Genomic DNA, 27,751 nt, shown 5'->3' with positions numbered 1-27,751 from the left:
TCTCCCTGGGAAGCGGATTGGCGCCAGCCGCGGCCCGGTGCGCCCCGAGCCCGGCGGCGGGCGGGGCGGGGGCCGGGCCCGGCGGGGCGGGNNNNGAAGCGGTTCCGGGTCGGCGTCGGGAGCCGACATGGAGCCCGCGGGGCCGCGCTGAGGGAGCGCCGGGCCGAGCGGGGCCGCCATCGCCATGTCGCTGGGCGAGTACGAGCGGCACTGCGACTCCATCAGCTCCGACTTCGGCAACGAGTCCTCGGGCAGGGGCGGCTCCCGCGGCGGCGGCGGCGTGCCCGGCGAGCAGGAGGAGCTGCACTACATCCCCATCCGCACCCTGGGCCGCGGCGCCTTCGGCGAGGCCACCCTGTACCGCCGCACCGAGGTAAGTAGGCGGCCCCGGCGGCGGGAGAAGGGCTCCGCTCCGCCGCCCCCGCCGAGGCGCCCCGGGGCCGCCCCGAGAGGCGCGGGGGCCGCTGCCAGGGGCCGGTGCTTGAAGGCGCCGGTGCCCGACGAGCCGCAGCAGGGCTCGGCCCCTGGGGTGACCGACAGCCCCCAGGGTGACATCCCCCGGCACCGCTCCGGGAACAACCCGGATACGAAGTGACAACTCCAGCCCTCAGTGTCCGGGGGTGCAGGGTCTGGGTTTTGTAACTTTGGGCACCGCCAGTCTCTGGGTCCCCTGAAGTTTGGCAGAGAGATGTGGAAGTTCTTCCGACGCTGGTAGACTACTCATTTTTCTGTGTTTTGTTCCAGTTACAGAGGACATGGGGTCATCTCATACAGGTAACTCTCACATGCTCAGCGTTTTGGTGCAATCAGGGGAGGCTGGATGAGAAGCCAGTCCTCCTGTTGCTCCCAGCTCGTTTAATACCATCCAGTTCAATTGTAGTTGTGGTTTTAGTGGCTGTCAAGGAAAAATGCTTGATTTAGTTCCAAAGCAAAGTTCTTCAGTTTTTTCTGGCCACCTTGAGATGTCATGGCTTGCACAGGTGTAAGTGAACACTGTTCACTTGAGAGATCACTTGTAGCATGGCTGACAACGTGTGTGGGCCTAAGAAGGGCAAACTAAATCTAAATTCATTCTGGTTTCCTTATTGGTTTGTTTTAGAGGGTTTGTTTTGTTTTGTTTTGGTTTTTTTTTTTTAGGCTTTTTCCTTTGAATATTTGTAATAGCTTTTGGTCTTGTACAATATCCTACAGTTACAGCACTAAAAATACAACATTCTCCCTTTGTTGAACGAGTATGTTTAGTCTTTATTGAAAAAAAACCAAACCCTGTGTCTTTGCCTTGGTTTGGTGTTTTGGTTTTGGCTTTTTTCCCCCAGTGAGTGTTGGCTAGCTAGCAAGATAGCTTCAGGCCATCATTATTTCTAATGACAAACTACAAACCTCAAAATGTAAGTTGTGGAGATTATTTGTCTGAAATCTGTAAGAGACAGGAAAGTCTTTTACTTTTCCTGGTATTTTAATTCCCTGCTATAAAGGCACACACTGTTCTATTCATAAGAGTGTGTTTTTAATTGAAAGTTGTTTTTGTGTTTCAGGATGACTCACTTGTAGTGTGGAAAGAGGTGGACCTGACCCGGCTGTCAGAAAAGGAGCGTCGTGATGCTTTGAACGAAATCGTTATCCTGGCCCTGTTGCAGCATGAGAACATCATCGCATACTACAATCACTTCATGGATAACACCACGCTCCTGATTGAGCTGGAGTACTGTAATGGTGAGATCCCTACTCCCGTTTATGAACAGGCAGCTGCCCTGTGGCTGGGTCAGCCCGCTGCAGAACCTGCAGCGAGTGTTTCTGGCGTGTCGTCTGGAGGGCAAAGGAGTGGTGGTGAATTCTGCTGCATAGCTCCTGAAGAAGAAGCTGAGAACCCTTCTGATTTGTGTCTCAGGTGCTAGAAAAAGAAGCCCAGTAGTTAGGGGAGGCAGTCTATACAGTTCATGATTCCTTGAGTTTTCTGAATGGCTGGTGCACTGAAAGGAGTGGATTATTGGTGATAAACACTTCCAGTGCACCTTGCTGTGTTCTTTTAGGAGGGCAGTGGGAAAAGACCGGGAGACTGCCTGGGCATCTCTACCAGTACAGAGCAGGGCTGTTTTTTCAGTACTGTCACTTAAATAGGTTTATAATTTGGCAGTTATAAATCAGAGCTTAAAAATGTTGTGGTACACTGCAGTCAGAACTTTCTTCCTGCTTTCTACTTTGAGCTTTTACATTTACTATTAAAAAAACCCAAACAACAAACCTGGTCCTTCTGGTGGTGGAGAAAGTTTTAAAATTCTGTCCAAGAGTAGCTCAGATGGTGGTGTTTGGAGTTGGCAGGGAAAGCAGTCCTAGCTCGGATGGAGTGATAAAAGGATTTGCAATGAGGTTGTGACTAGTAGCTGCTCTTAGATGGCAGGAAGAGGAGCCCTTACACTGCTGGAACAGGATATGTGCCTGGAACTGCAGTGTGGCTCCTGTTTGCGTGAGTGGGACAGCTCCCCAGGTGAAGTATCTGGTGTTTGTACAGGGCTTGTGTTAAGCCTTGGCTCATCCGTAGAAACATTTTTTGCTGGAAAAAGGTATGGTTGTGTTGTGATCACCTTATACAACATTGCTTTCACTGGAACAGGTTGGAAAGCACAACAGAGTTGTGCAAGGTCTTTGAGAAGGGTGTCAGACACCCTGGTTGGCAGCTTGGCCAAAGCTGGTTTTTCTTCTCTGCTTTTTGTTCTTGTGGAGGGTGGAGTCCAGTGCAAGCATAGGGGAATGTTAGCTCTTTGAGGCACCTTTTATTTTAGGGGCTCTCTCTCTGTGTCAATTGCTTACTTGTCCTGAAAAGAGTGCATGCTTGAGGCCATGATAAATTTGTTGGAGGGCATAGAGAAAAGCTGTGTAGTATTGATGTCTGTGAACATTTGTAAATGCCTCAGTTGGCTTTGAGATAATAACCAAGAGGTGAGTGTATAGTTGGTGTTGCCTGAATGTGTCTGAATGGTAGAGAACAAGGGACATGAGAAAGAGGAAGTCTTGTTTGGACTTCCATGTAGTGTTTGTGCCAATGCATAAATAGTTGTTTCTTTGGCTTTTTTTTTTTTTTTTTTTTTTTTTTTTTTTTACAGTGTATGAGGCCAAGATAATTTGTGAGTAATTTTTAAAGTAAGGCTGGTCTAGTCACTGTCAGGCACTTCTCTGAATCCAAAGGTTTTAATGTTTAATTGGCTTGCCTCTCCTGAAGAGCTAGAAAAGAATTTCAAACTTCAGTTAATGTTACCCCTATTTTACAGAGGAGAAAGCCAAGTAATTGATTTATTTGCCTTTAGTTCCATGTGTATATGATGGTACTGTAAGATTGGATTTACCATGGGATAACATCAGTGAATACAAATGATTTACATTTGGGAAGAAAGATCCTATAAAATACAGTAATTGAAGAGACAGTAACCTACGTTGGAAGGTTAGATGTGAGTAGATGAAACAAATACAAAATTAATTTGGTTTTTGTATGTGTGCATAGAGATATTGATTATATGAGTCAAGAGCTAACTTGTCTCCTTGTGTAGGATTTTGGCAATGTAGTACCTATCATGCTGCTCTTTGGTTCAGAAAAGCTGCAAAAAAGATGGGAACAAAAAAGAGAGATGAAAAACACAATTGGCTAAAAACCTGCGGTTTGAATGGTAGGAAAAGACATTCATAAGAAGAGGCAGAAGTGAATACTTTTAAATTGTGAATATGAGGAGTAGTTTGTAGCTAATTTGTGAATGTGAACATAAGGCAGAAAAAATAAATATTGAGAAGTTACGGCAAGGCTGAATGAGAAGAAATCAAGTGAAGGGAATCTTAATTAGAAAAGTCTTCCTAACATGGAAGTCTGAATTCAGTCCCTCAAGTAGACAAAGGAGTTTATCACTTGACAGGCCCATAGAAATCATGCAGCCAAAAGCTGTCTTGCACCATGGGAATGGTCCTGGTGATCCATTACAATTATGACATAATATATGATAATTGGGGTTGGAATAGCAAGAGGTGGTGATCAGAATTTTGGGATTTACTGTTTGAGTACTGATCTGACAGGGAGTTTCTCTACCTGCAGCCCTCAGCATCATTTCTTTTAGTTCTCCTTGATGTTCAGTCTGCTCTCTTGAAGTCACGGGGTGCACAAAGATTTCTGCTGATTTCAGGCTTCTGTTAATGGTACTGTTGTTGTCAGTGCTTTGTGAATTCTGCACCAGTGTATTTGGCAGGGCAGAAAAAGGAGAGGCCAGTCCAGAGGGAGTAGGTAGGCAAAGACAGTAAATTGTGCTTTCAGGGACTACTCTGACTTAAAAATTGTTTTCTTTCTCTTTTTTAGTGTATTATTTGTATATATAATGCTGAACAGGACAATCTCACATGATTTGGTGTACAGCTCATACATGTTTATATATCCCAAGAAACACCTAAAAAATAAATAAAAAAGTAGGGACTGCTGGCTGAGCTTAGTGATTTGGTTTTCAGAGAGTATTAAAGGGTGGTGTTAGAGAATTGTCTCTGCTTAGACTTAAATACACCACTGAAGTTCTTAGATGGAAGAAGAACCTAATTTTGTGAGTGCCTGACGAGTTTAAGTGAAGAATGCTGTGAGGGAGCTGTAGTGATTGATCAGATCTCTTAGGGGTTTGAGTATTCCCAGCAGCACTTGAGCAGAGTAACTGCTGCCATTAACTAAGATGAAAATCTCTCTCTTTCTCACTCACTTATAATTACAGGAGGGAACCTCTACGATAAGATTCTGCGACAGAAAGACAAGTTGTTTGAAGAAGAGGTAATTTGGGGTGGTTTGAGGGAGCAGGGGGGCTGGCCTAAGGTTCTGGTAATCTGTAGGATTATTTAAGTATTTCTTCAAATTTTTTTTCTTTGTGATGGTGGGGAATTTGTGTTTTTCTGGAGACTGGTATCCTCCTCGTTCAATATTGCAAGCATTTATGGACTATCTGAAACTTCTTATTTTCCTTTTAAATTGTCCATAATTCCTAGCAGTATATAATTCCAAGGGAGGAATAATGAAAGAGAACTGGCTTTCTTCACCTTATCATCTTGGCAAACATTTAACTTTTAAACCTCTTTCTGTGTTTCTTCCTAGTGGGCCCTCTATTTCTCTCCCTTCTTAATAATTTTGTAGGGTTTTTTTTTTCCAAATAATTTCCTTGAATCTGTCTTACTCTTCTCATTTTCTGTCTTTATTTTATTTAAACTTACTTTTTGCTGTCTGCTTTCACTGCATGCCAAGCTGATTAATGATTATACTTACTTGTCTTATATAGTGACTTCTAAGGCTTTCTGGCTCATGGAGAGTATTTAATGGTCCCAATTCATATTTTGGAGAGCACAACTGTAGATGTTTCCCAAGTGGTCGTTAGTTGTCATTCTGAAGTATTTTCATTGTTGAATCTGTAATGCTTGTCAGGACAGACACTATGAATAGAAGTAGAACAATCTACCTATTGAAATATCTCTTTTAGAGATTTCCAAACCAGGAAATTTAAAAATTTTGATACTCCTGAAAGAGCATCTAAATGGCATGGCCAGGCCCCCTTGCTGTGCTTCAGTGTGACAGAGACGTGTAGAGTTTTGTGGTTTTAAAATTCTTTTCAAGCCTCACATTATGCTTATATTCCTACCTATGCAGATGGTGGTTTGGTATCTCTTTCAAATTGCATCAGCTGTGAGCTGCATTCATCGAGCTGGAATTCTTCACAGGTAAGTGTGGCATGCAGAAAGCTGAGGTTACCAGTACAGTTCTTGGGGGTGGATGAAGAAATTCTTTGTTTCTTTGTTTGAAGCAAACACGAGCTTCTCTCCACAATGTAATAGGATCTCCTAGATACTAAGAATCCATTTTTTATTGGGCTAGAAACTGTCTTGTGATAAATGTGCAGGAAAACTCGTATTTGAAATTGGAACTGCAGCTATGTGAACAAAGAGTTTATCCACATAGGAAGGAAGTAAATTTGCCCTTTATTGCAATAGCACATAAATGGTGTTTGTTAAAGTGGGTAGGAAGAGCATTTACCACAGGCCAAAGGTGCTTCTGCATAATTCTGTAATTCTGGAGGCTAATGGTGATGAAGACTCTGCATTTGTCCATTGCTCTAATATAACCCATGTGAAGATTTGATCTGCATTTGTCTGAATCTTATTTCTTTGGCCTGTTACTTAAGGAGCTAGTACAGTCTGTTAGCTTGCAGTGGTAATTTTGACAGTTATTCTGAGATTTTAGTGTGTAGCTAATTACCTTTTCCTATTGCCCTTTTCTGTTTGGGAGCAGTAAATTTCACGTCTTATGTGTGTTTCAAGGAGACCGTGATGTTCTGGGGAGTATGCACATGTACACAGCCACTTCCAGCACAGTTGGACCAGGTGCTGCACTGACTTAGGGGCATAGCTGTGTGAGGATGTTTTCTGTAGGATAGCGTCCTGGCTGCTGCCATTCTGAATCTTTAGTAATTGGTGAGCTTTGCTAATGAGGGGTTGGTAGCCTACAGTCAGCAAAGCAGTGCCTAAGTTTTTGGCCTGAAGCAGATGCCATGTCTGTCCTGCTTTGCAGTGATTTCCTGCTTGCCACCTCTGAACGTGTGTGGCCCCAAATCCTTCCATAATAACAAATTGAACAATTATTTAAATGTTTGCAGTGATTTCCTTCTGCTGCAGACACTGTGAGAGTGACCCAGGACTTTGCGATGCCCCAAGTGGATGAATGCAAAGTGCTGCTTTACTTGATGTTTTCCTGATCTACACTGGGAAGTTGTTGATGGTACGTTAGGAAAAGTGGGTGTTGAGAAGTGTTGGCCACGAAAAGCATATCATGCTGCGGGGGCTTCTTCTCTATTTCCAGCCTCTTGTGTTGATCTGTGAAACTACACACAGATTACTCTGTCTGAGAGTGTTTTCTATCAGTTTTGGAGTTGAGTTTTTGTGGCCATCAGCCTTTCAATCTCTTGGGCGTAGTACATAGAATCATGGTATCATTAAGGTTGAAAAGACCTCCAAGATCTCAAGAGTCCAACTGAACCCCACCATGTCAACAAAACCATAGCACTAAGTGCCATGTCTAGTTGTTTCTTGAACACTTCCAGAGATGGTGGTTCTACCACTTCCCTGGACAGCCCCTTCCAATGCTTAACAACCCTTTCAGTGAAGAAATTCTTCTGATATCTGACCTGAACCTCCCCTGGTGTGTCCTGAGGCAATTTCCTCTTGTGACAACTGTCACCAGTTACCTTGGAAATGAGACTGACCCCCATCTTGCTGCAACCTCCTTTCAGGCAGTGGTAGAGAGTGCAAAGGTCTCCCCTGAGCCTCCTTTTCTCCAGGCTAAAGACCCCCAGCTCCCTCAGTCACTTCTCATCAGACTTGTGCTCCAGACCCTTCATCAGCCGTGTTGCCCTTCTCTGGGCACACTCCAGCCCCTCAATGTCTTTCGTGCAGTGAGGGGCCCAGAACTGGACTTGAAGTGTGGCCTCGCCAGTGCTGAGTATAGGGGAACAATCCCTGCCCTGGTCCTGCTGGACATGCTTCTTCTGATACTGGCTAGGATGCCACTGGCCTTCTTGGTGACCTGGGCACACAGTGGCTCATGTTCAGCTGCTGTTGACCAGCATCCCCAGGTCCTTTTCTGCTGGGCAGCTTTCGAGCCATTCTGCCCCCAGCCTGTAGCACTGCAGGGGTTGTTGGGGCCCCAGTGCAGGACCCAACATTTCACCTTACTGAACCTCTACAATTGGCCTCAGCCCATCAATCTAGCCTGTCTAGATCCCACTGTAGAGCCTACCCTACCATCCATCCCATCTGCACTCCTGTCTAGCTTGGTGTTGTCTGCAAACTGACTGAAGGTGCGCTCAATCCCCTTGTCCAAAATATTGGTAAAGATATTAAGCAGGACCGGCTCCACTGAGCCCTGGGGAACCCCACTGGTTACTGACTGACAGCTGGATGTGGCACCCCTCAGCCACCACGCTCTGTGCCCGGCCACCCAGGCAATTTTTAGCCCAGCAAAGAGTGCACTTACACAAGCCATGGGCTGCCAGCTTCTCCAACAGCCTGCTGCTGCATCTCTAAAATTTCCTTCCTAAAGTATGTCCAGCCTTCCTAGACCCCTTTGTTTTTAAGAGTAGTTTCCCAACAGTCTGTCTGAACCAGTGTCCTGAAAAGACCAAAGTCTGCCCTCCAGAACTCCAAGGTGTGGAGGTTTTGTTGACCTCCTTCCTTATTTCACCAAGAATTGAAAACTGTCATTTTGTGGTCGCTACCTAGGATGGCCTCCAGCCATCACATCTCCCAACAGCCCTTCTCTGTTCAGAAACAGCAGGCGCTGCCCCCGTAGGCTTTCCAACCAGATGTGTCAGGAAGTTATCTCTACACCCTCCAGGAACCTCCTAGACTGCCTCCTCTCTGCTGTGCTGACTTTCCAGCAGACATGCAGCAGGGTAAAATCTCCCACAAAAACTGATGATCATGAAACATCAGCCAGCTGCTTGTGGAATCTCATCTGGCTCTTCATCCTGGTTGGGTGATCCTCCCCCTGCTTCTCACCCACAGGCACCGAGCCATATTGTCCCTGACCCTGGGCTCTGTGCAGTCCCTAATGTAACACTCCCTAACGTTCAGAGCCACCCCACTGCCTGTCCTTGCTGGCCTGTCCCTTGTGAAGGGCTGCACTGCAGCTCTCCAGTGGTGCAAGTCCCCGCACCACATTTCCATGATGTCAGCTGTGTCACAGCTTTCCTGCTGCACAGTGGCTTCCTCCTGTTTGTTACCCACACTGCTTGCGGTGTCACAGCTTTCCTGCTGCACAGTGGCTTCCAGGTCCTCCTGTTTGTTACCCACACTGTTTGCATTGGTGCAGATGCACTTCACCTGGGCTATGGGTTTCATCCCAGCACTGCCATGCAGCCACAGGCTCCTGTCTAACCAGCCTGGTCTTACCTCCTCTCTTCAAACCTAGACTAAAGCCTTCTCAGTCAGCCCAGCCAACTCATGGGCTAGAATCCTATGTCATGTTATAAAGAGTTCTTGAGGGATAAGGACATTATGCTTAAGTTCTAGAGTGGCATCTGTTTCACACCCTCCATGTATGTGTTTATATTTGCATATATACATATTCGTATTTACACTTATGTTTTTAGTGAGCTTAGCGTCTCCTGGCTTGGGTCTATTTATAAAACTAGCAAAAATAAGACCTGCTCAATGACCTTCATACGAGAAGAAACTGAGAGAGGGGAAAGAACTATCTTTGATCTGTGGCCTTTGCATAGGTGTCTGAGCCTGAGCTTTTGCAACTGTGTTGTGTTTGTGTGGGGAATGTGATAAAACGTGGATAACTGCAGCTACTGCCCTGGTACTTGGAGCAAAATTGCCTTTGGAGAATGTGTATGTGTGTGTGACAGAGTGCTGGCAGGGTAGCAAGTAGCTCATTTTGGGGGAAAAGTATAGTAGTCTGTGGAAAACTGTGAAATCTGTAAGCATATTCGAGTGTTTGAATTTCTTTTTCTCATTTCAGAGACATAAAGACATTAAACATCTTTCTAACCAAGGCAAACCTGATTAAATTGGGAGACTATGGCTTGGCAAAGAAGCTGAACTCTGAGTACTCTATGGCTGAGACTGTGAGTATCTGCCATCTTTGTGTGCAAACTGAGTGGAGTTTTTCTTTCATCTCTGCATGCCTTGCAGAAGAGCAGGGATGCTGTACATTTTTGCTGCTCGTTTTCTGTTACTTTCCTTTCCCTCACCCCTCAATTTCCCTCAGTGTTACGGTGTCATAGAATTAAGGTTGGAAAAGCCCTCTAAGATCATTGAGTCCAACTGTTAACCCAGCACTGCTGTGTTCATCACTAAACCATGTCCCCAGGTGCTGCATCCACAGGTTTTTCTGAACACTTCCAGAGATGGTGACTCAACTACTTTTTTGGGCATCTTGTTCCAATGCCTGACCCTTTCAGTGAAGAATTTTTTCCTAGTATTTTATGTGAACCTTCTCTGGTGCAACCTGGGGCCATTTCTTCTTGACCTGTCACTTATACTTGGAGACTGACCCCACCTCGCTACAACTTTATTTCCTAACTTTGTCTCACTAACTTTGCCATATTTGCTGATGTGTTGCAGCCTACAGTTATCCTTGCTCCTAGGTTACCTTTCAGAGGTCTGTCTCTCTGGAAAGCAGCAGCAGACTAAAGATAGGTGCCACTATGAGAATAGAATTGTACCAGAGCTAGTGTAGCCATGCTAGAGAGCACTGCTCTTCTTTCCCCTAGGCGTGGTACTTCTAAAGGTGAATCTGTGTAACACGAAGGCAGTGCTAGCTGAAGGACAGAGACAACAACATTATAGTCAGATCAGAACAATGCTCTCCCTCTGGGCTAGTTAAGGCCAGCTTCACAAATTACATTAATTTTGTCATGCTGCTGTGCTAACAGGTAAATTTTGCCTCAGGTGGATCTGAGATAGCTTGGATGTGTGTGCCTGACATTGCACTGTGCCATAGGCATGTCTCAAATCTCTTTAATATTCAGGCTCTGAACTGGATTGTGAAGAAGCAAGAAAGGCACTTGTGTTTCTTACGGTAACCAGATGTATGGTTTATTGGTAATGTTCCTGAAGGGGGACAAAGCTTTGTAGGAGAGATTAATTCTACCAGAAGGCTGTCAAGCTTGGCCTTGTTCCAGACCCTGACAGAAAGCATTTTTGTAGCCAGTTATGACACAGGATAAGCTGTATTGCAGGCACCTAAAAGGTTCAGCATGGATTTCACAGCTCCATTAATTTCTGTGAGGAGTGTTAGGCTTGGAAAGGGAGACATTGTCTGAGGTTCCTGTCTGCTACAGCCTTTATTATAGTTTGGGACACAAGCCAGCTCGCACTTCCTCTTACCAGCCTGTATCATTCAATTTAATGCCAGGCGTTGGTGTTCTGTTAGGATGTGTAGTTAAATACTTGCCAGTCCCCTTCCAGAACATGAGCACTATTGTGCAGTTCTACTGTAAGTGGGAACTCAAGGCTACTGCATAAAGCCTTCACTAGGCTGGGTTGCAGTAGAGCCACTTCTATTTTGTCACACTTTCATAGCCTTCTGACTTTCAGAGGCAGTTCAGTCTGTGCTGTGAATTTCCAGGTTTGTTTTTGCCTGTGTTGTCTATATTCATCTATACCTACTAGACCTGCAAACCTTGTTTTTTCCCTTTTTCACATATGAAAAATTTTGAACTACACACCTTCAACCATATTTTGATTTTTATATGCTGGCTATGCTCTGGTCTAGTTACTCAATTTGTAACCTAATGACCAGTGGCAGACTGGAAGTTATTTTTTGGGAAATGAGTGCAAAACATGTTATTATCAGTATTTGTAATTGTAGCAGTCAAATTGTGATTTTGTAGAATGTTCACATCTTTCTTTCTAAACACTGATTTCTTAATTTATTGTTTTCTACCATTTACCAAAGAAGATACAGAAAATACCTCTGTCTTACAGAAAGCTTATATTATCCTTTGCTTAAAAAAGGTTTTGTTGCAGTGTCCTAGTTCTCTGTGTGATACTCAGAATCCGGGGCTTCTGAACCTTCCCCTGGCTGGGACTCTGTACCTCTGTGACAGGAAATGGGAGGGACATGGCAGATTCTCAGTGTGCCCATTAGGTATCCAGTGTACTTGCAGAGTCTCATGAAGGGCAGGCTTTGTAAAGCTCCTTGGAGCTTTGCTGAGAGAGTTGAAAAGAGGTCATCTAAAAATATTTCTCCTTTTTCTAAATTCTCTCTTACTTTGTTTTGCTGTCTAGTTTTTTTCTAAGGAGTGACCTCCATTCATCTGGAAGCTTCATTCTTACATCTTTTATCATGTTTGTTCTGTGTCTCCTTGTTGTGACTTTGAGCTAAGTCACTACTTCTGCAGTACCTGGGAGGCCTTTGTATTTATGTGCAGGGGTTTGGATTTTTGTGTGGTGGGGTGTTTGTTCTACACAAAACAATTGTTCAGGAAAGTCCACTTCTGAAGTGAAAGCCTTTGGGGTGGGACTCAAGCCAGCTTTCTACGTACTGACCCAAAAGGAACCCTTCTTTTTGTTTGAGACAGAGCAGCCTTTGTCCTGGCACTATCTTGTGATCAGACCCAGCTCCATAGCTGAGGTCTGGCATCTGTATTTGGAAGCTTTGCTAGATGCTTTTTTCTTCAGCCTCATGTAATGGTTTCCATATGCCTGGTCGGTATATAAGGCTCTGATTACCCCTAAATGGTGTATATTTAAGAGAGGAGAAAGTCCTTGCTGTTTTTCTGTGACTATTACTTTAGTGAGAAGTCTGTACCACATCAGGCACATGAGAAGAGAGGTGTTTAGGATCTTTCAGGAAGCTCAGGGCCAGACAGGTTTGTGGATGACAGGAGAAAAAGTGTGCTTATTGTTTCTATCCCTCCAGCACATTAGGGAGGTGTATCACTTCAGTGCTGTGTCTAGCTCTGTCTTGTCTGAACAGAATGGATACAGAGTTCCTGAATTGAAAGCTGCTGAACAATTTCTGATTTTTAAATGTTTTTTTTTTTTTCCTAGCTGGTGGGAACTCCATATTACATGTCCCCAGAACTCTGCCAGGGTGTGAAATACAACTTCAAATCAGATATTTGGGCTGTGGGCTGTGTCATCTTTGAGCTGCTTACTCTGAAGAGGACTTTTGATGCTACTGTAAGTCTGCAAACCAATATGGACTGAATAACCTTATTTTTTATTGCCCTAAGATTCACACTCAGTTCATAGCTTTCATCAGACGTGTTTTTCCTTCGTTGTTGTTTAAATCCGCTAATTAAAAAAACAGTGGCCTGAGAGTGACAGCTATAGCCAGAGAAAACATCTGCATGATTCCCCTTACCCTTTGTGCCAATTTCCCTTCTGCCTTCATACAGCAGCCTCCCTGGCTTCTGCCAAACCAGCCTTGTCTGCAGCCCATGTTTACTAGATGCAGAATAATAACTGTGCTAATTTGTATCATGGCTGTGAATGAAGTATCCTTTTCACCACGAGGAGGAGGTTTGTGACTGTGTAGTCTTTTTGCTCTTTTAGCGTTACTAGCTGTGAATTTTCTGTGTAGAGTTCTGTAGCAAAAGGTTCCAGCCTTCACATTTCATAGGATCTAATTCTGTTGCTCCTTCTCAAAACCTGATTGCAAGAGAAGTCTGGTCAAGCTGGCACAGGGGAGGGTGAAAGGAGCATTGCTGGCTGACACATGTGATTTGCTGGCTTGTGCCATGTGATGGGAAAAGCTGCTAGTTGTTGTAGGCAAGATTTTTTGTAACCCTGAAAGAGAAGATGTGAAAATACCATCCTTTCCTGGCTTTCTCCAGTGATGGCTCTCGAGTCCCAGCAACTTTGCTGCTGTGCTGCGTTTAATGGCAATGTGCCACATAGGAGATTTCATGCAAAGAGAAGCCTGATCTGCCTGCACTGTTAGAGAATTTGGTGAAAAGCTGGATGCTGCCACTAAGTCCCACCTATCAGAGGTACCATTTCTGCAGGCATTGTTATTGGATTTCTGGAGAACTTTCTAGACAGGGAAGAAGAGGGGTGTGTCCTGATCAGAGATGGAAGAAGAAAATACTGGTGGCCTATAGCATCTCTCCCCTTTGGACACAGTGTCCAGTTTGGTTCCATTATGACTGGTTTCTGGTTTCTGCCTAGAATCCCTTGAACCTTTGTGTGAAGATTGTACAGGGAAATCGTGCCATGGAGGTTGATTCCACTGTCTACTCCTGGGAGCTGATCGAGATGGTGAACTCCTGCCTTGACCAGGTTGGTGAAATACTTTCTAACTTTCAGATACCCATTCCCAGCTGTCTCAGCCATGGAATTAAGGGGTGAAGGGGAATGACCTGCCTGTTTCAGTATGTGAGCTGTTGATGCAGGGTAATTTTTGTGAGGCTTGAGGCATCACTAAGATTGGGCTTTTTCTGGTCTTCTGAAAGCTGTGTCTCAGTCCTGCAGGCTCTGGAGGTGTGCTGGGTTTACTCTGATCACAAGTATTTAATGGGCTGGCAGAAGCAATTAGTTTTTAATTCAGTGCTGTGAAGGTAGGAGCATCATCTCAGTACAGTCTCTTAGGGTTCTGGTTTTCTGTAGGGAATTAATTTATTGAAAGCAAAGATAGTACTAATACCTTTGGAGCATGCAAGTCCCTCCTACATGTCTGTAGTATCTATCCCTACTCATTCTAAATGTTTGAATTAATTCCTTTCCCTTCTGAAGGGAGTCAAGGAAGGAAGTCCATGCAGGCTTGCATGAGGTCTTCTGGCCCAAGATTTTGTTGTAGATAATGAGTATTTCCCAGAGAGTTACTTGTTGCTTCCTTCTTTCAGGACCCAGAAAAGAGACCCACTGCAGATGAATTGCTTGAACATCCCCTTCTCAGCAAGCGCAGGAGGTAATCAGATGGTCTTGCCTGAAAACCTAGATGGCTGACAGGGAAAACAGGGGGATTTGTGCAGACTGGTGGTGTTTATGCTTTCATAGCAACCTCCTTAAGTGAAATTTAGACTGCTGTGAGGCAGATATTTAAGTAATTCATTTTTTTTAAAGGAAAAGTGCATTTTTGCAGTCTAGTCTTCTGATCTGATGTTCTGTTGGTGCATGGGAAAGATCTCTGCATCCTTAGGAGCTGTTGTATAGAGAACCTTGAGGTATTCCGTTCTGAGACTCTTTGAGGAATGCTTCTTTTTACTCTTCAAATTTCTGTGAATGAAGAGTCACAGAGATCCTCTTGCAGTCCTTGGAAAAAGCCATTTTGAATATATATATTCAAAATATATGGATCATTCAGTATAGAGATCCCCACTTGTTCTTTTTGTTGCCTCCCTCTTCAGGAGAGACTTGCATTGAAAGTGGCCCATGTTAGCTTAGTTTGACCATCAGCCTGCACACACTATCTTGTTATGAAAAGTGGACAGTAATTCTGGGCTGTTTTTATTCCACATTTGTTTATTTGGGAACAGCAGACTTAGTCCTTTATAGCAATACTCTTTTGCTTGGCGATCAGCAGAGTTTGAGTTTTATCTCGATATAGGTTATTGGTAAAAGCCCAAATCCTGATAATATTTAGCCTTTTAAGGTTATTCTTGTGCAATATGGGTATTGGTTGGCCGCATTTTCATGCAGACATAGTTTGTTGTCCTCAGCTCTTCTAGCTGTGAGGTACATTACTTCTGCCCTATTTACTGTGCATTGCTGTGAACTGGTAAACAGCTGCCATGCTTCCTCCAAGAGGCAGCAGCATTTTATTGGAAAGGAAAACAGTCTGTGTGTGCTGCTTGTCAGTAAATTGCATAGAGCAATGTTGCTGTTTCCTAAAATCCTTTTTCTCCCTTGGCAGAGAGATGGAAGAGAAAGTCACGTTGCTTAATGGGCCAAATAAGCGACCAAGGTAATTATTTAGACATGTGTTTGAAAGGAAGTATGGAGAGAACAGCTCCCCAGAGAGGAACTGAGAGTGTTAGCCTGTGACAACCTTAATGGAATAGTGTAGTTTAGAAGATCCCTAAATGGTAGAAGTTTGACACAGCTTATTGTCCTGTGTTTTACTCTGCCTTTTATATCCTGCTTACTTGTATGGCTGGAGCTGCCCCATCCAGATCTAATCTGTCGTACTGAGGATGTAATCTTTACAGCCTACATATTTGAGTTGTAATGTAGATCTCTTCTTTCACACAGATTCCCTTCAGCTGGAGGAATATGACTGTCTGTATGATGAATATTACATTAATATAAATATCTTCTATAAAACTTGATACAGCAGAGCTTCAGCACAGCTCCCAGCAAGCCTGTAAACAGGGTTGCTCTGTGAAGCAGTTAGCTTCTGTGACAGGTATAGCTGGTTGTCTGTTATTTATCAGATAGAATTTGACCATTTTTTCCTCATAAATTTGGAAGTACTAATTCTATCTGAGCATCTTAGGTGAAGTTGTCCCAGTTCATGGGCTGTTCACAATTTGCTGGAAGAACAGTTTTTGAAAATAAAAACCATGAATGGTTGTGAAGAGGAAACTGCTAGACAACAGCAAGAAAATGGGTGATGACAGGGAATGCAAACTCATGAAAGCACGTGTGTTTTGTGGGGGGTGTCTTGTGCAGGTCAAGTACCATGAACGAGACTCCCATTGCCGTGGTGACTTCACGCACTAGTGAGGTGTATGTTTGGGGTGGTGGTAAGTCCACCCCCCAGAAGCTGGATGCCATCAAGAGTGGCTGCAGTGCCCGCCAGGTGTGTGCTGGTAACACTCACTTCGCTGTGGTGACGGTGGAGAAGGAGCTCTACACCTGGGTGGTAAGTGAGACAAGCTGCAGGAGATGGGTGAGAGTGGGAAAGGGGGGTTCACATCTACTGCTGACCGTTCATGAGCCTGTTTGAATCAGATGGGCAGGAAGCTTGGGAAGGGAGGATTCTGACTGCAGTGGACACTGAGGCCATCTGATTTGGGGCTGACACAAATCTCCCATGGCAAGTGTGTTTCTGGGAGACATTTTTCATTGCTTCATTGTTGTGCACTTGAGGTTTGTAGATGGTGGTCTTGTAGGCCCAAACACTGAGTCAAACATCTCTTCATTCCGTTCCTGACTACTTAGACATGCAGTGGAGACTTAGTGATTCTCTGTTTTTATAGTTTTGAGGAGGTTTTTTCAAGATCAGAATGGGTGGGATGAGTGGCCTTTTTGTAATACAGTTGTCATCTGCAAGGCAACTTTCATCTGAAAGCAGAGGGATCTCATGCTAAACAGCTGTGCTTTTTATGATGAGTGGAAATTCTGTAATAGTTTAAAGTGAATAAAAAATGTTAGCATATAATGCATTTTAAACAATTGAATTCAGTCTTCTCAGGTTTAGACGACATGTCTGTGACATGGAGGTGCTCTCCATTTCCAGACTTCCGTCGGTTTTTATATTGATTATACAGAATCTGTTAGATTACAGAACAGGTTAGAAAATAAGTCAGTAAGAAAGGAAAGAGATCCAAATAGGAGGAGACAAACTTGGAGTAATTTGCTGGATGTTCCTGCCAGAACAACCACTAAAAACTTTCAGCTGGCTATTAATAGTTTTAGTTTCAACACTACTTGTTTTGTATCATTTTCCTGTGTTATTGCTATGTCAGGCCGCGTCAATAACATCTGTTTTGTGTTGTACATTTCTTTGCAGCCTCTAGGATTTAGAAAAGTAGTTCAGAAAGCAGAAAGATTAAGTACAGTTCTGCAGCAGGGAGCAGGTTCTGTAGTCTGGCAGATGAGGAAGGAGCAGTGATTCCTCACCAGATGCTGATCTGAGACTGGATCACTCCTTGTTAGCGCATCACTGCCAGAAAAGTCTGTGCTGCCACTGAGGTTGTTGCCTGCTGTATGCACAGAGATGGCAATCTCTTCCTAAGAGCAGACAGAACATTTTCTCTTGCTCCTTGCAGTCTTCTGTTGTTTGCTTCTGTTGTTCACTGTTAAGTATTGATACATCTCTGGGGTTGTGGAAATGTAACCTTACCAGGTGTTTCTGTCTTGCAGAATATGCAGGGGGGCACCAAGTTGCATGGGCAGCTGGGACATGGAGACAGAGCTTCCTACCGGCAGCCAAAGCATGTTGAGAAGCTTCAGGGAAAAGCCATTCGCCAGGTGTCCTGTGGAGATGATTTCACAGTGTGCATCACGGGTGAGAGCTGCAACTCCTTTGGCTCAGACTATTAAGGATGTGTAGGCATTGACAAGTCCTGTCACTTTGCTGAGCTGTTGGAGGTGTTTGCCTTCACCATGAGATTAGCAAAGCAGCTTCATGCACAAAGGAGAAAGCCTTTGAGATGTTACTCATCCCTCAGTTGGGAGGATAGTACCAACGTTATTACATTTGGGATAGATTGTATCTCAACATTTGAGATAGGTCAACATTATTACACAGAGGAAGATACTGACTCCCAAGAAGGATGGGATTTTGCTAAGGATGTGCTCCTTTTTGGTGATAAAGCTGAGTGTTGACAACAAATGTCAACATTTGTTGTGTCTGTGCAGAGTTTCTGCTTTTACCAGTCCATGTGTTGCCTCCATTCATGCTCACACTAAAGATAGTGAAGCCTGAAGTCGAGAATGTAGATACATTTGAAACTCTTTGGACTGTGTGGGAAAAGAATCACCCAGTGATGAAAAAGAATGTGTATCTAGGATTTGCTGTTTAATTTGGAATACTTGACATCTGGTAGCTGTCTCTAGTTCTAACCCTGCTCATACTTTAGAGGATGTGTTAGGTGTGGTGTTATCTGTTATAGAAGAATCTGACTCTGCTTTACCCATGGAAATTATTCTCAAAAAGGTAGTTTCAAACTTATTTTCCAGTGCTGAAAAGGCAGAAATTTGACAGAGATAAGCTCAGGTGGTCATTTTGAGGAAGGAGTGACTTAGGTGGCCACAGAATCAATTTGTGGGTTATTGTTAAAGAAATTGACAGGTTCAAACAAAGGTTTGTTGGCACTGAGGTAACTACAGGTTGTCATGTAAGATCCATGTTAACATGAACAAGAAAGGACTCTATAGTTTCCTGATGACATTCTTCTGCACTAAAGAGGATGATTACAGAAAATAAGTTGCTCTGACCATGCCCTAAGAGGTTAATATGCAGCCTAACACGAGCCCTGTGTGCTGACCAAGCTTCCCTTATGTCCTTCAGATGAGGGCCAGGTGTATGCCTTTGGCTCAGACTACTATGGATGCATTGGCGTTGACAAGGCTTATGGCTCTGAAGTGCTTGAGCCCCTGCAGCTGGATTTCTTTCTTACCAATGCTGTGGAGCAGGTCTCATGTGGAGACAACCATGTGGCAGTGCTGACCAGGAACAGAGAAGTCTACACGTGGGGCTGTGGAGAGTACGGTAGGTGGAGCCTCCCTGATCCCTAAAGGCCCTGGGACATGCCTGCTGGAAAGTGGCCTGGTGCAGGTGTGTAATGCAGGGCCTGCATGAGGGCTGCCTGGTATAAGCCTTGGGGGCAAAAAACATAGTTTCTTTGGGACTTTCCTTCCTTGTAAAAATGGGGAACTGGAGACTGAAGCCTTAGGACTTTACTCTGGAAAGCTCTAAGGTGCCACCTGGCTTCCCAGTGGTTCTGTGAGTGGGGTTGGATTCCCTTGAGGGTTGGCGGGTGATGACAGATGTAGGGGAGCAGGGAGATTCAAATTAGATAGGGAGATTATTTTGGGACTATGGAGAGACAATACCAGTTGTTAGATACGGGCAGCTGGGGAGGCCGTTTTAACTGCAGTACTTTCATTGGTGCAGGACGCTTGGGCTTGGATTCAGAAGAAGATCACTACACCCCTCAGAAGGTAGGGCTGTGACTACTTCTCAAAATCTGCAAGGGCATAAATCCAAATTAGTTGCTGTTTAGAAATACTATCTCTCTGAGGCTCAGGTGTTTTTTCTGAGACATTATAGAATTTTCAAGGGTTTTAACTTTGCTTCCTCCCTTCATTTTGCTTCATTTCTCTCCTAGAAATCATGGCAGAGTCATACCACTCACAAACCAGACAGCATCATAGCTTAGAGCTTCATTGCTCTGATTTCTGTGATGAAACTGTAAATGCCAGTTAATGTAGAAATCGTAGTGAGAAATACCAAATGGCTTACCTTGGGTCTGTAGAGGAAACTCACAGCAGTGCAACTGCTGCGAGTCTTTGAATGTAATATAATGAGTTAAAGATTAGTTGAAAGTAAAACCCTCTTGAAATACAGTGCTGAGATAACTGCAGTATTCCAACCCACTGGGGGTTAGAAACAAGTAAGGATGTGCCTGGAAGCCAAAGATATGTGATCACACAGTATCACACCCACATGGCACAGACACAAACCCAGTCCTACTCACCTAACTGGGTTTGGTGTTTGTAGAGCCCATCTGGCCAGGTTGCCTATGCATCATATTTCAGGTTCCTGTGCTGGTCACTGGTGTCTGCCTTAAATATCTGCATTGTGACCAGAGTTTCCGTATGCTACAGACTTTATGGTATTGTTACACCTTCATTCAAAGCAACTGTGTCGGCTATTGATAATGTCCAGGCTAGCTGTGCCATTGCTCTACCCTCATATGTTTTCCATGTGCCAGCTTCCATGTAATAGGTGTCGGGATTTTTATTTTCTTAGGATGTGTTTCTTCCACCCAGGTGGATGTTCCGAAGACCTTAAACATTGTGTCCGTTCACTGTGGCTGTGATGGAACTTTCCTGCTTACCCAGACAGGCAAAGTCTTGGCATGTGGACTCAACGAGTTCAACAAGCTGGGCCTGAATCAGTGCACAGCAGGGATAATCAATCATGATGTAAGTGTGTTTGGATCCCTGGCTCCAGCTCCCAGCAATCAGTAGTATATGGGGAAATGGAAGTTCTCTGACAAAGTGTTCAGTAGCTTCGTGCCAGTGCTTTAATTCCAGTCAAGGCAATGGATACTGGGATTGTAGCAAGGGGCAATTTGTTCCTCAGTTTTCTGTTTTGCCCTGTGCGCTTATGTCAGATCTGAGGTAGTGAAACAGAGTGAGCTGCTCTGGTGACTTATTCAGTGATACGGATTCTGACAGTTTTTTATCATACTTGTTTTAGGACTGTCTTTAGGTCCTAAAACCCAGACCTTAGGTCCATTAAACCTAAACTTCAGGTTTAATATTGTGGTCAGACATGAGCTTGCTTGAGTAGGTCTTAGCTGATGAATGTGTGATTTTTTCACTCTGTTTACCCACATCTTTTGTCAGACATACTGTGAGGTGCCATACGCCACTTCCCTTACTTTGGCCAAGCAGCTGTCCTTCTACAAGATCCGAACCATTTCTCCAGGGAAGACACACACAGCTTCTATTGATGGTGAGATTCCCTTGAGGGTTGGCGGGTGATGTTCCCTTGTGCAGTGAGAACTGAATGCTGGCTGCTGAATTACATCAACTTTGCCCTTTTAGCCTGGCCCTTGATACTGCGGGTTTTGCTCTTGGTAGCAAGGTTCATGCCTGCTCCAGGAACTCAGGATTCCTGTTTCTCAACAGTCTTGTTTCCTGGCCAGCTGAAGCAGCAATGTCAGCCTTCCTGTTTTTTCAAAGGGGAGAAAAAAAAGTTTTGGTAAGAATCATGCTCTGGGCTAGCAGAGGAATCATTTGTGATCAACTTAGGCTATGCCCAAGTGACATCAGTCAGAGAACTGTGAGGTGGCCCGGGCCCAGCATCAGAAAAGGGAAGTAGTGGGAAAAGGAACTGGGGAAGTGTTTCCAGGCTAAACCCATTCCTTTTGGTTAGCACTGTCCCCTTCCAGCCTGGCTGGCCACTCAGCAGAGCCATTCCTGTTGCTGCCTGTGCTCTGTCTGCATGGCTGCTTGCAGAGCTGGGCCCTCACTGTGGCTGTCTCCTCCTTCCTCCTGGCAGAGCGAGGCCGCCTGCTGACCTTCGGCTCCAACAAGTGCGGACAGCTTGGTGTTGGGGACTATAAGAAGCACCTGGGAATAAACCTGCTGGGAGGCCCCTTGGGGGGTAAGCAGGTGATCAGGGTTTCATGTGGAGATGAATTCACCATAGCTGCTACTGATGGTGAGTGGCTCTTTGCCAAGTTGTGGTGGGTTACTTTAAACTTAATCTGCAGAGGGGTTAGTTGGCTCCCACTGATCGTTTCCTTTACCAGTCCTGCAGCACAGCCCTGAAATAAAGAAATCCTCCTGGACTGGGTCTGTCTTGCCCTGTTAATCACCCCCGTGCACCCCCATGTATTTGCTGCCCCTAAGGCTGCAGAGTACTAACTCGGTGGCTGCCTGTTAGGTTTGTTACTGGTTTGTTCTCCCATTGTCAAAGTGGAGCTGGTGAATTAGATACTTTGGGATAGCAGTTACAGCAGAAAGACTGATCCTTACAGCAATTACAAGCTGAGCAGGAGGGATGGAATTGAGCCCCTGAATTTCTCTCTCCTCAGACAACCATATCTTTGCTTGGGGTAATGGCGGGAACGGGCGTCTGGCAATGACCTCAACTGAGAGAACTCATGGCTCAGATATTTGTACCTCGTGGCCTCGGCCAATATTTGGATCATTGCATCATGTTCCAGACCTGTCATGCCGTGGCTGGCACACCATCATCATTGTTGGTAAGTGTAAATTTAGGATGTAGTTTTGGGATCTTGTTTATGATGATATATTCTTTTGCCAGGAGAGCATAAATTTTGCCTGAGGACAGGCCACATTTCTGGGGGAAATGCGGCAAGCTGCTCTGAGCCATAGGCCTGCAGCACTGGCTTTATAGGAGTTGTCTTGCTTTCTGTCACTCTAACTGAAAGCATGCTTCTCTCCTTGCAGAAAAGGTGTTGAACTCCAAAACAATACGATCCAACAGCAGTGGCCTGTCTATTGGTACTGGTGAGTAACATGCCCTCAGGAGCTCTGGTTTAAGTCCACTCAGTGGTTAGTTTGAGTGGAGGACGTTTGGTCTTGCAGCACGGTTTCTCTGTGTTTGAAAGGCCTCACAGAAGAGCTCAAAGGGAAGAAATCTAGTTGGTGCCATGCATGAGAAGGGATGGCTGAGACAGAGGAGAAACTACACAGGTGCAGAGAGGCCTTTGTAGTTGAGGAACTTCAATTTGACAAGGAAAAGCTGAGAGGAATTCACTGAAGGGAACTGATATGAGAAGGGGCTCTAGTTGCTGGAGAGATGGAGTCCAGTTTCTTGGACCTGTGGGAGGGCTGGGGCCAAGAAACTGCAAAAGACTGCTGCACACAAGCCCTAGTGGAGAGGCCTGCAGGGAGTGTTAGGAGCTAAACTGCTGAGGCAGATAATGCTAGCCTGTACTCTCACATGGCCATACAGTGCAAATTTATGCATCTTCTCTGCTCCATCTGGGGTTTGCAACAGGAATAACAGAGGTGGGAAAAGTATAAAGTTTTCACTTTTGTTTGCTAGTGCCTCAGAGCTGCACAACTGGGGGAGGAGAGGAAGAGGATAATGAACAGGAAGCAGAAACCCCCAATCCCAGTGGAGGCTTTCGGGGAACCATGGAAGCAGATCGTGAGCTGGGGGGCTGGATCAGCACTACAGAAGCTAAGGGAGGCAACAGTGCTGACAGCAGCTCCTGCCCTGGCTGGCTGCGGAAGGTAATGTGGCTTCTCAGAAATGCCTTAAAATGGGGATCTGGGCTGGGAGAACTGGGTGGCCCCTTCCACCTTTGAGGGATACTCTGATAGATTCTTAAGAGTTGTGTTGCACAGAGCCCTTAAGGCCTTGCTGCCTGTTTAACCACAAGAGGGTGTTGGTGCATCGATTGAGAAGATGAAATGACCTGCAGGAAGTTGGCAGGCCTGAGAGAGCTTCTTTTGTGTATCCAGGAGCTGGAGAATGCTGAATTCATCCCCATGCCTGACAGCCCCTTTCCTCTGAGCATGGCATCTTCAGAGCCTGAAAAGGAGACTCTTCCTTACCAGAAACTTCAAGGACTTAAAGTGGCCTCTGAGGAACCTGTTGGATTAAACAAGCCCAAAACAGAGCCCTGGGTAATGTTATCAAAGTGAATGCTTGGCAAAAAGCTCTTGGGGACCATAAATGGCAATGTTTGAATTATGGGGAGAGCTGAGAAGAGACTGTTGGATAGGCCTAATTCATCAGGATGAGGAAAAGAGGGCTGGTGATAATCAGAGATGATGCTGCAGAGAGAAAAATTCCCAAGGATTTTTTGGGAACACAAAGCTGATTCTTGGTCAGATTTAAAGTAATGAGCTCAGAAGCCTAGCAGAAAACAGAAATTTAGAAAGCAGAATTTGTTGTGAGATGGGAAGAAGAGCTGATATAGAAAATCAATGAGAAATTACAACCTATGAGACTACCTAACTCTAGGAGTTTTCTGTCCCAAGGGAGGCACGGATCCTATGCTTAGGGAAATGGGGGTAAACCGTATGGATTTTGGTGCTGGGAGGATAGGAACAGCCTTCCCAGGGAAAGGAGGAAGCTAGTGGCTTTGTACAGAGGACAGAAGGAGAAGTATCTTGTTGACCCTGCCTGCTAGAAATTTGGCAAGTCAGGGAACAAGCTGGAATAACACTCTGGGCATGTTTTTTTTTCTTGTGGCATATACAGCATTTGGCCTTGCACTCAAATCTGGCCTGACTGGCCTCAAATCTGACTTCCTTTCATGTCTCTGCAGCCTACTTGCCTGAGTCCAGCCTTACCATGTGGTGAAGGGAAGGATGCATCTCCTGGTGCAGGCTGCATGTGCAGTGCTCTGCAAGTGGAGGTGACGCACCTCCGAGGCCTGGTTTTACAGTGTCTGGATGATCAGAAGAAGCTGCAGCAGGAAACCATTCGTCTGAGTGCCCAGCTCCAGCGGTTCTGCAGGAAGATGGAGGAAATGCAGCAGGTAGGAATCCATCATCTGAGTGCATTTCCGTGCTCAGGGCTCACCATGCTCCTGCAGATTGTGGAGGCTGTGCAGAAGAAAGCAGCTCTTAATAGCCACCTCTGTCAGAACAGAATTTGGTGGACTAAGAAAGATGCCTGTTTCTTGTATAAGCTGCTGATGCAGGCTCTGATAGTAGCAAAACAGGAATGAAGCCAAAAGAGTTTCCTCTGAGGATGGCCCACTCTTTGAGGGACCTGGGATTTCCCTTTATTTCTGCTGAGATGAGAAGGGATGGGCAGTCATATGTTGCAAAGAGTAACAACAAATGGCTGTGTAGAACACAAGCTGGGCCTTGTGCAGCTTCTAGCTTTTGTGCGGCTAGTCCGGCGCTGTTTGGGTAACTGCTGTGTGTTCTGACAGGTGAAGGTTCATTCCAAAGGAACACAGACAACCAAAGAGGAGATGGAAGTGGATCCAAAACCTGACATGGATTCAGATTCCTGGTGTCTCCTGGGAACTGACTCGTGCCGCTCCAACCTCTAGTCTCCTGAGCCCACTGGGATCCATCTAACTTCACAGCACACTAACCGAATGCAGAGAGCGGCTTTTCTGGCGTCAGGTCACTCGCGGACAAGGAGCGAGGCCGGAGGCTCCAGAGCAGCACCCATGTACGTTTGATATGAACTAGGAGTGAGTTTGAGAGGGGGAGGGCCCTTGAGCTCTAGGCCAGCTCAGTGATTGAAGCAGCAGCAGCTCCTCTTTGTACCTTATCTGTCAGTTCTGCACGTGAGGCAGAACGGCCCCATTATGGCGATGGCTCCAGTAGCAGCTTGTGGCCCTTTCATTGTTTCACTGTTTCCTGGGAGCTGCCTTTGGGACCCCAGTATTCATCACTGCATCTCTAGACGAGAGGAGGAAACATGTTCTGTACTGAAGCTGGCTGAACCCTAAGACTTGCCACCTTCACTTCAGGGGGGTGAAGGACTAGGATCCTCTCCTTAGCACGTGGTAAGGCCCCGCCGGTGAGGCTGCTTCCCTCTGCTCAGGCGCAGGGGGACCAGCGAATGTATCACTCTGGAGGCAGTGGAGATGTTCCTCTTAGGGAGATCGTAGTCGACAGCACGTCCCTGGCCTCGAGGCACAGCTTCTGGCCATATGGCTGCGTCCACTGGTCTGTACAGACAGAGTTTGAAGGCTTTATTCTGGGTGCCAAGGGCTTTCCAACTTCCAGGCAATGCACCAAGATGAGTGAATCAGGTGTTTCCTGTAGCAGTAGTGGGGACTGTCTGAGGTCGGATCTGTAGTTCTTGGTTTTCACCTGTCTCCCAACCAGATGCCAAGCATCTGGGCCTCAGACTAAGCTACCCATTTCTTGTTCCAGCTGTTCAACTTGGTTTGGGTGCCAGAGTTTCTGGTTTCTTGGCATAAGCCTGTAGCTGCTCCCTGCTTGGCTTCTCTTCTGCTCAGTCCGTGCCTACACTCTGTGTGGGTGTGGGAAAAATCCGTGTTTTTCCACTCAGTGTTCTTATGAAGCTGGAATGCCATTTCCTACCCAGAATAGGTCACTACTGCTGTGGTCTCAGGATGTAGCCTTCCCCAAAGACCGTGAATGATCAAATCTCAGTCCGGAATTCACCTTCTTTCAAAAAGTGAGAAGCTTTCCCAAGAAAATTGGAGATGGGAAGAGGCATGGTCTGATGCTCAAGATTTATTCATTTTCTGTTAGAGAATGAAGTTAATTTTATTCCCCTTAAATTTATTAGCAAACTGACTTTGAAGTAAAGCTTTTGGGATTGGTAGGATCCCTGGGAGCAGCTAGCCTTCCCTGTCTTACTTGGCGCCTCCAAGGAGTCCTAAGTTCCTCTCACTTTTGCTGTGAGAGTGGGGTTGTGATTTCATCAGGCTTAAATGGCATGTTACTAGAATTGATCCCCATCAATGGCATGTTACTAGAATTGCCTTAGGTCTACTGGAGGTGAATATCATATCACCTCTGACAGACTTCTTTTGAGAGACTGTTCTGGGGAATCCAGCATTCCCCATTTGTCTCTAGAGGTGGATGCCAAACCATTTGCTCATAATATAATGCTCCTTAAATACTTCTTTGGTGCCTATTGCTAGTATCTGGGAGCTGAATCAAGTGCTGTCTTCCCAATGCAGTGTCCAGGGCAAGAATTGTTCCAGTGTGCCTGTCCATTGCTACCAGAAGCAGGGCAGGAGGAGAGACCTCCTGGGAGGCGGTGAGAATCAGGTGCCCTGGTACAGCCAGGCTTGTTTGCCCTTGTGACTCTGCTCTCCTTTCCCCCACGTGCGTTGGAGCCAGTTCTCAGGTCAGGGTCCCGGCTTGAGGGTCGTTGGTCACGTGCAACAGTGCCTTTGAGGACTGAAAAGTCGAGCCTGAGCCATGTTTAATAAGCAAGCACCAAGCTGATGAGAGTCGCTCTCCTGCAGTGCACTGCTATCCTCATTTCTCAATGCTCTGCAGTTGGGAAGCTAGGTGCACAGACTGGATTCCCCTTGGATCTAGTGGAGGATTAGGGTTCCTGACAGGGGATGCCCTGTGCTCCACAATCTCATATGTGCCTTAGAGGATTCACGCTATCCAGGTTGTGCCTGTTACAGACCACAGATTTCACACCAGCCAGCTATGCAACAAAAAAAGCAGTTTAAAGGTAGCACCTTTGTCTTGGGCTGAAAACGGAAAGACAGGCAGGCAGAAGTGCCTTCGAGCAGTTTCAAACCCTTTTTACTTCTCCCCTTCTTGCAGTGCTAGCTCCATATGTGTTGGTCTCCTGCTAGTATTGCTACTGAGTTGTTGTAGAGGAACACAACTTAAGCCTGCTCTGACACTCTGGCTGAAAACTAGTTTGTCGTTGTCTTTCTTTGAAAGGTTAAAGGGTGGAGTGGTTTGGAATTTCTGTTTAAATAAATGGTTAAACTCATACTCCTGTGTTTGAACTCCTTTTCTTGTCTTTTTTTTTTCCAAGAGAGGAAAGGGAAATATGCATACAGTCGTCTGTTTTTTTGGCATTCTGGTTTTGATTATTTTCTTTTGCTTATAGAAAGAGGGTGAAAGGGCTTTTAGATTCTTTGCTCTGGTTAAAAAAAAAGTCAGTTTCTGTGTCCCTTCATTAAAAGAAACCAACAACAACCAAACAAAACCCCCATTCTTTTCTCATACTGCTACATCTCCTCCTAGTGACGTCAGGAGCTTGTGTGTGTGTGTGTGTTTATTTCCACAGTTTGAGTGCCAAGTGGGGAAATGAGTAACGGGAAGAGAGGCTTAAAGGGAAGAAGTACCTGTTTTTCTCAGAAGATCTTCACTGATTGTTGAGGCCTACAGAAGGGAGAACCTGCCTGACACCACCTGCTCAGCCAGCTTTCCTGCACAC

General features: G+C 45.4%; 1 protein-coding gene across 2 annotated transcripts; it reads left to right on the top strand.

The window, feature by feature from the left end:
- Positions 1–101: 101 nt before the first annotated feature.
- On the top strand, positions 102–27,301 carry NEK9 (NIMA related kinase 9). Of its 2 annotated transcripts, XM_041471930.1 has the most exons (23): positions 102–373; positions 745–774; positions 1,536–1,713; positions 4,731–4,786; positions 5,651–5,721; positions 9,521–9,626; positions 12,559–12,690; positions 13,681–13,791; positions 14,355–14,419; positions 15,365–15,415; positions 16,123–16,315; positions 17,539–17,683; positions 18,689–18,889; positions 19,295–19,341; positions 20,173–20,328; positions 20,755–20,863; positions 21,413–21,574; positions 21,951–22,121; positions 22,330–22,389; positions 22,931–23,121; positions 23,353–23,517; positions 24,165–24,377; positions 24,780–27,301. In XM_041471930.1, the coding sequence occupies exons 1-23, from the start codon at positions 185–187 to the stop codon at positions 24,900–24,902; spliced, it is 2,925 nt and encodes a 974-aa protein (XP_041327864.1). In that variant the 5' UTR covers positions 102–184; the 3' UTR covers positions 24,903–27,301. The 2 variants fall into 2 exon arrangements, with proteins under 2 accessions (XP_041327864.1, XP_041327865.1); XM_041471931.1 differs by lacking the exon at positions 745–774.
- The last annotated feature ends 450 nt before the right edge of the window (positions 27,302–27,751 follow it).

Source organism: Pyrgilauda ruficollis, unplaced genomic scaffold, assembly GCF_017590135.1.
Source record: "Pyrgilauda ruficollis isolate IOZ18807 unplaced genomic scaffold, ASM1759013v1 scaffold28, whole genome shotgun sequence".
In the NCBI taxonomy this organism is placed as follows: domain Eukaryota; kingdom Metazoa; phylum Chordata; class Aves; order Passeriformes; family Passeridae; genus Pyrgilauda; species Pyrgilauda ruficollis.
The sequence above is the reverse complement of the archived record's forward strand: the minus strand, read 5'-3'. Positions and strand labels throughout refer to the sequence as shown.

Bases quoted from the DNA above. Each gene is read 5' to 3' on its own strand.
- NEK9 (XM_041471930.1), top strand. From the start codon at position 185: ATGTCGCTGGGCGAGTACGAGCGGCACTGCGACTCCATCAGCTCCGAC. The intron at 9,627-12,558 runs GTGAGTATCTGC...TTTTTTTCCTAG, and splicing joins AGTACTCTATGGCTGAGACT to CTGGTGGGAACTCCATATTA. The intron at 23,518-24,164 runs GTAATGTTATCA...ATGTCTCTGCAG, and splicing joins AGCCCAAAACAGAGCCCTGG to CCTACTTGCCTGAGTCCAGC.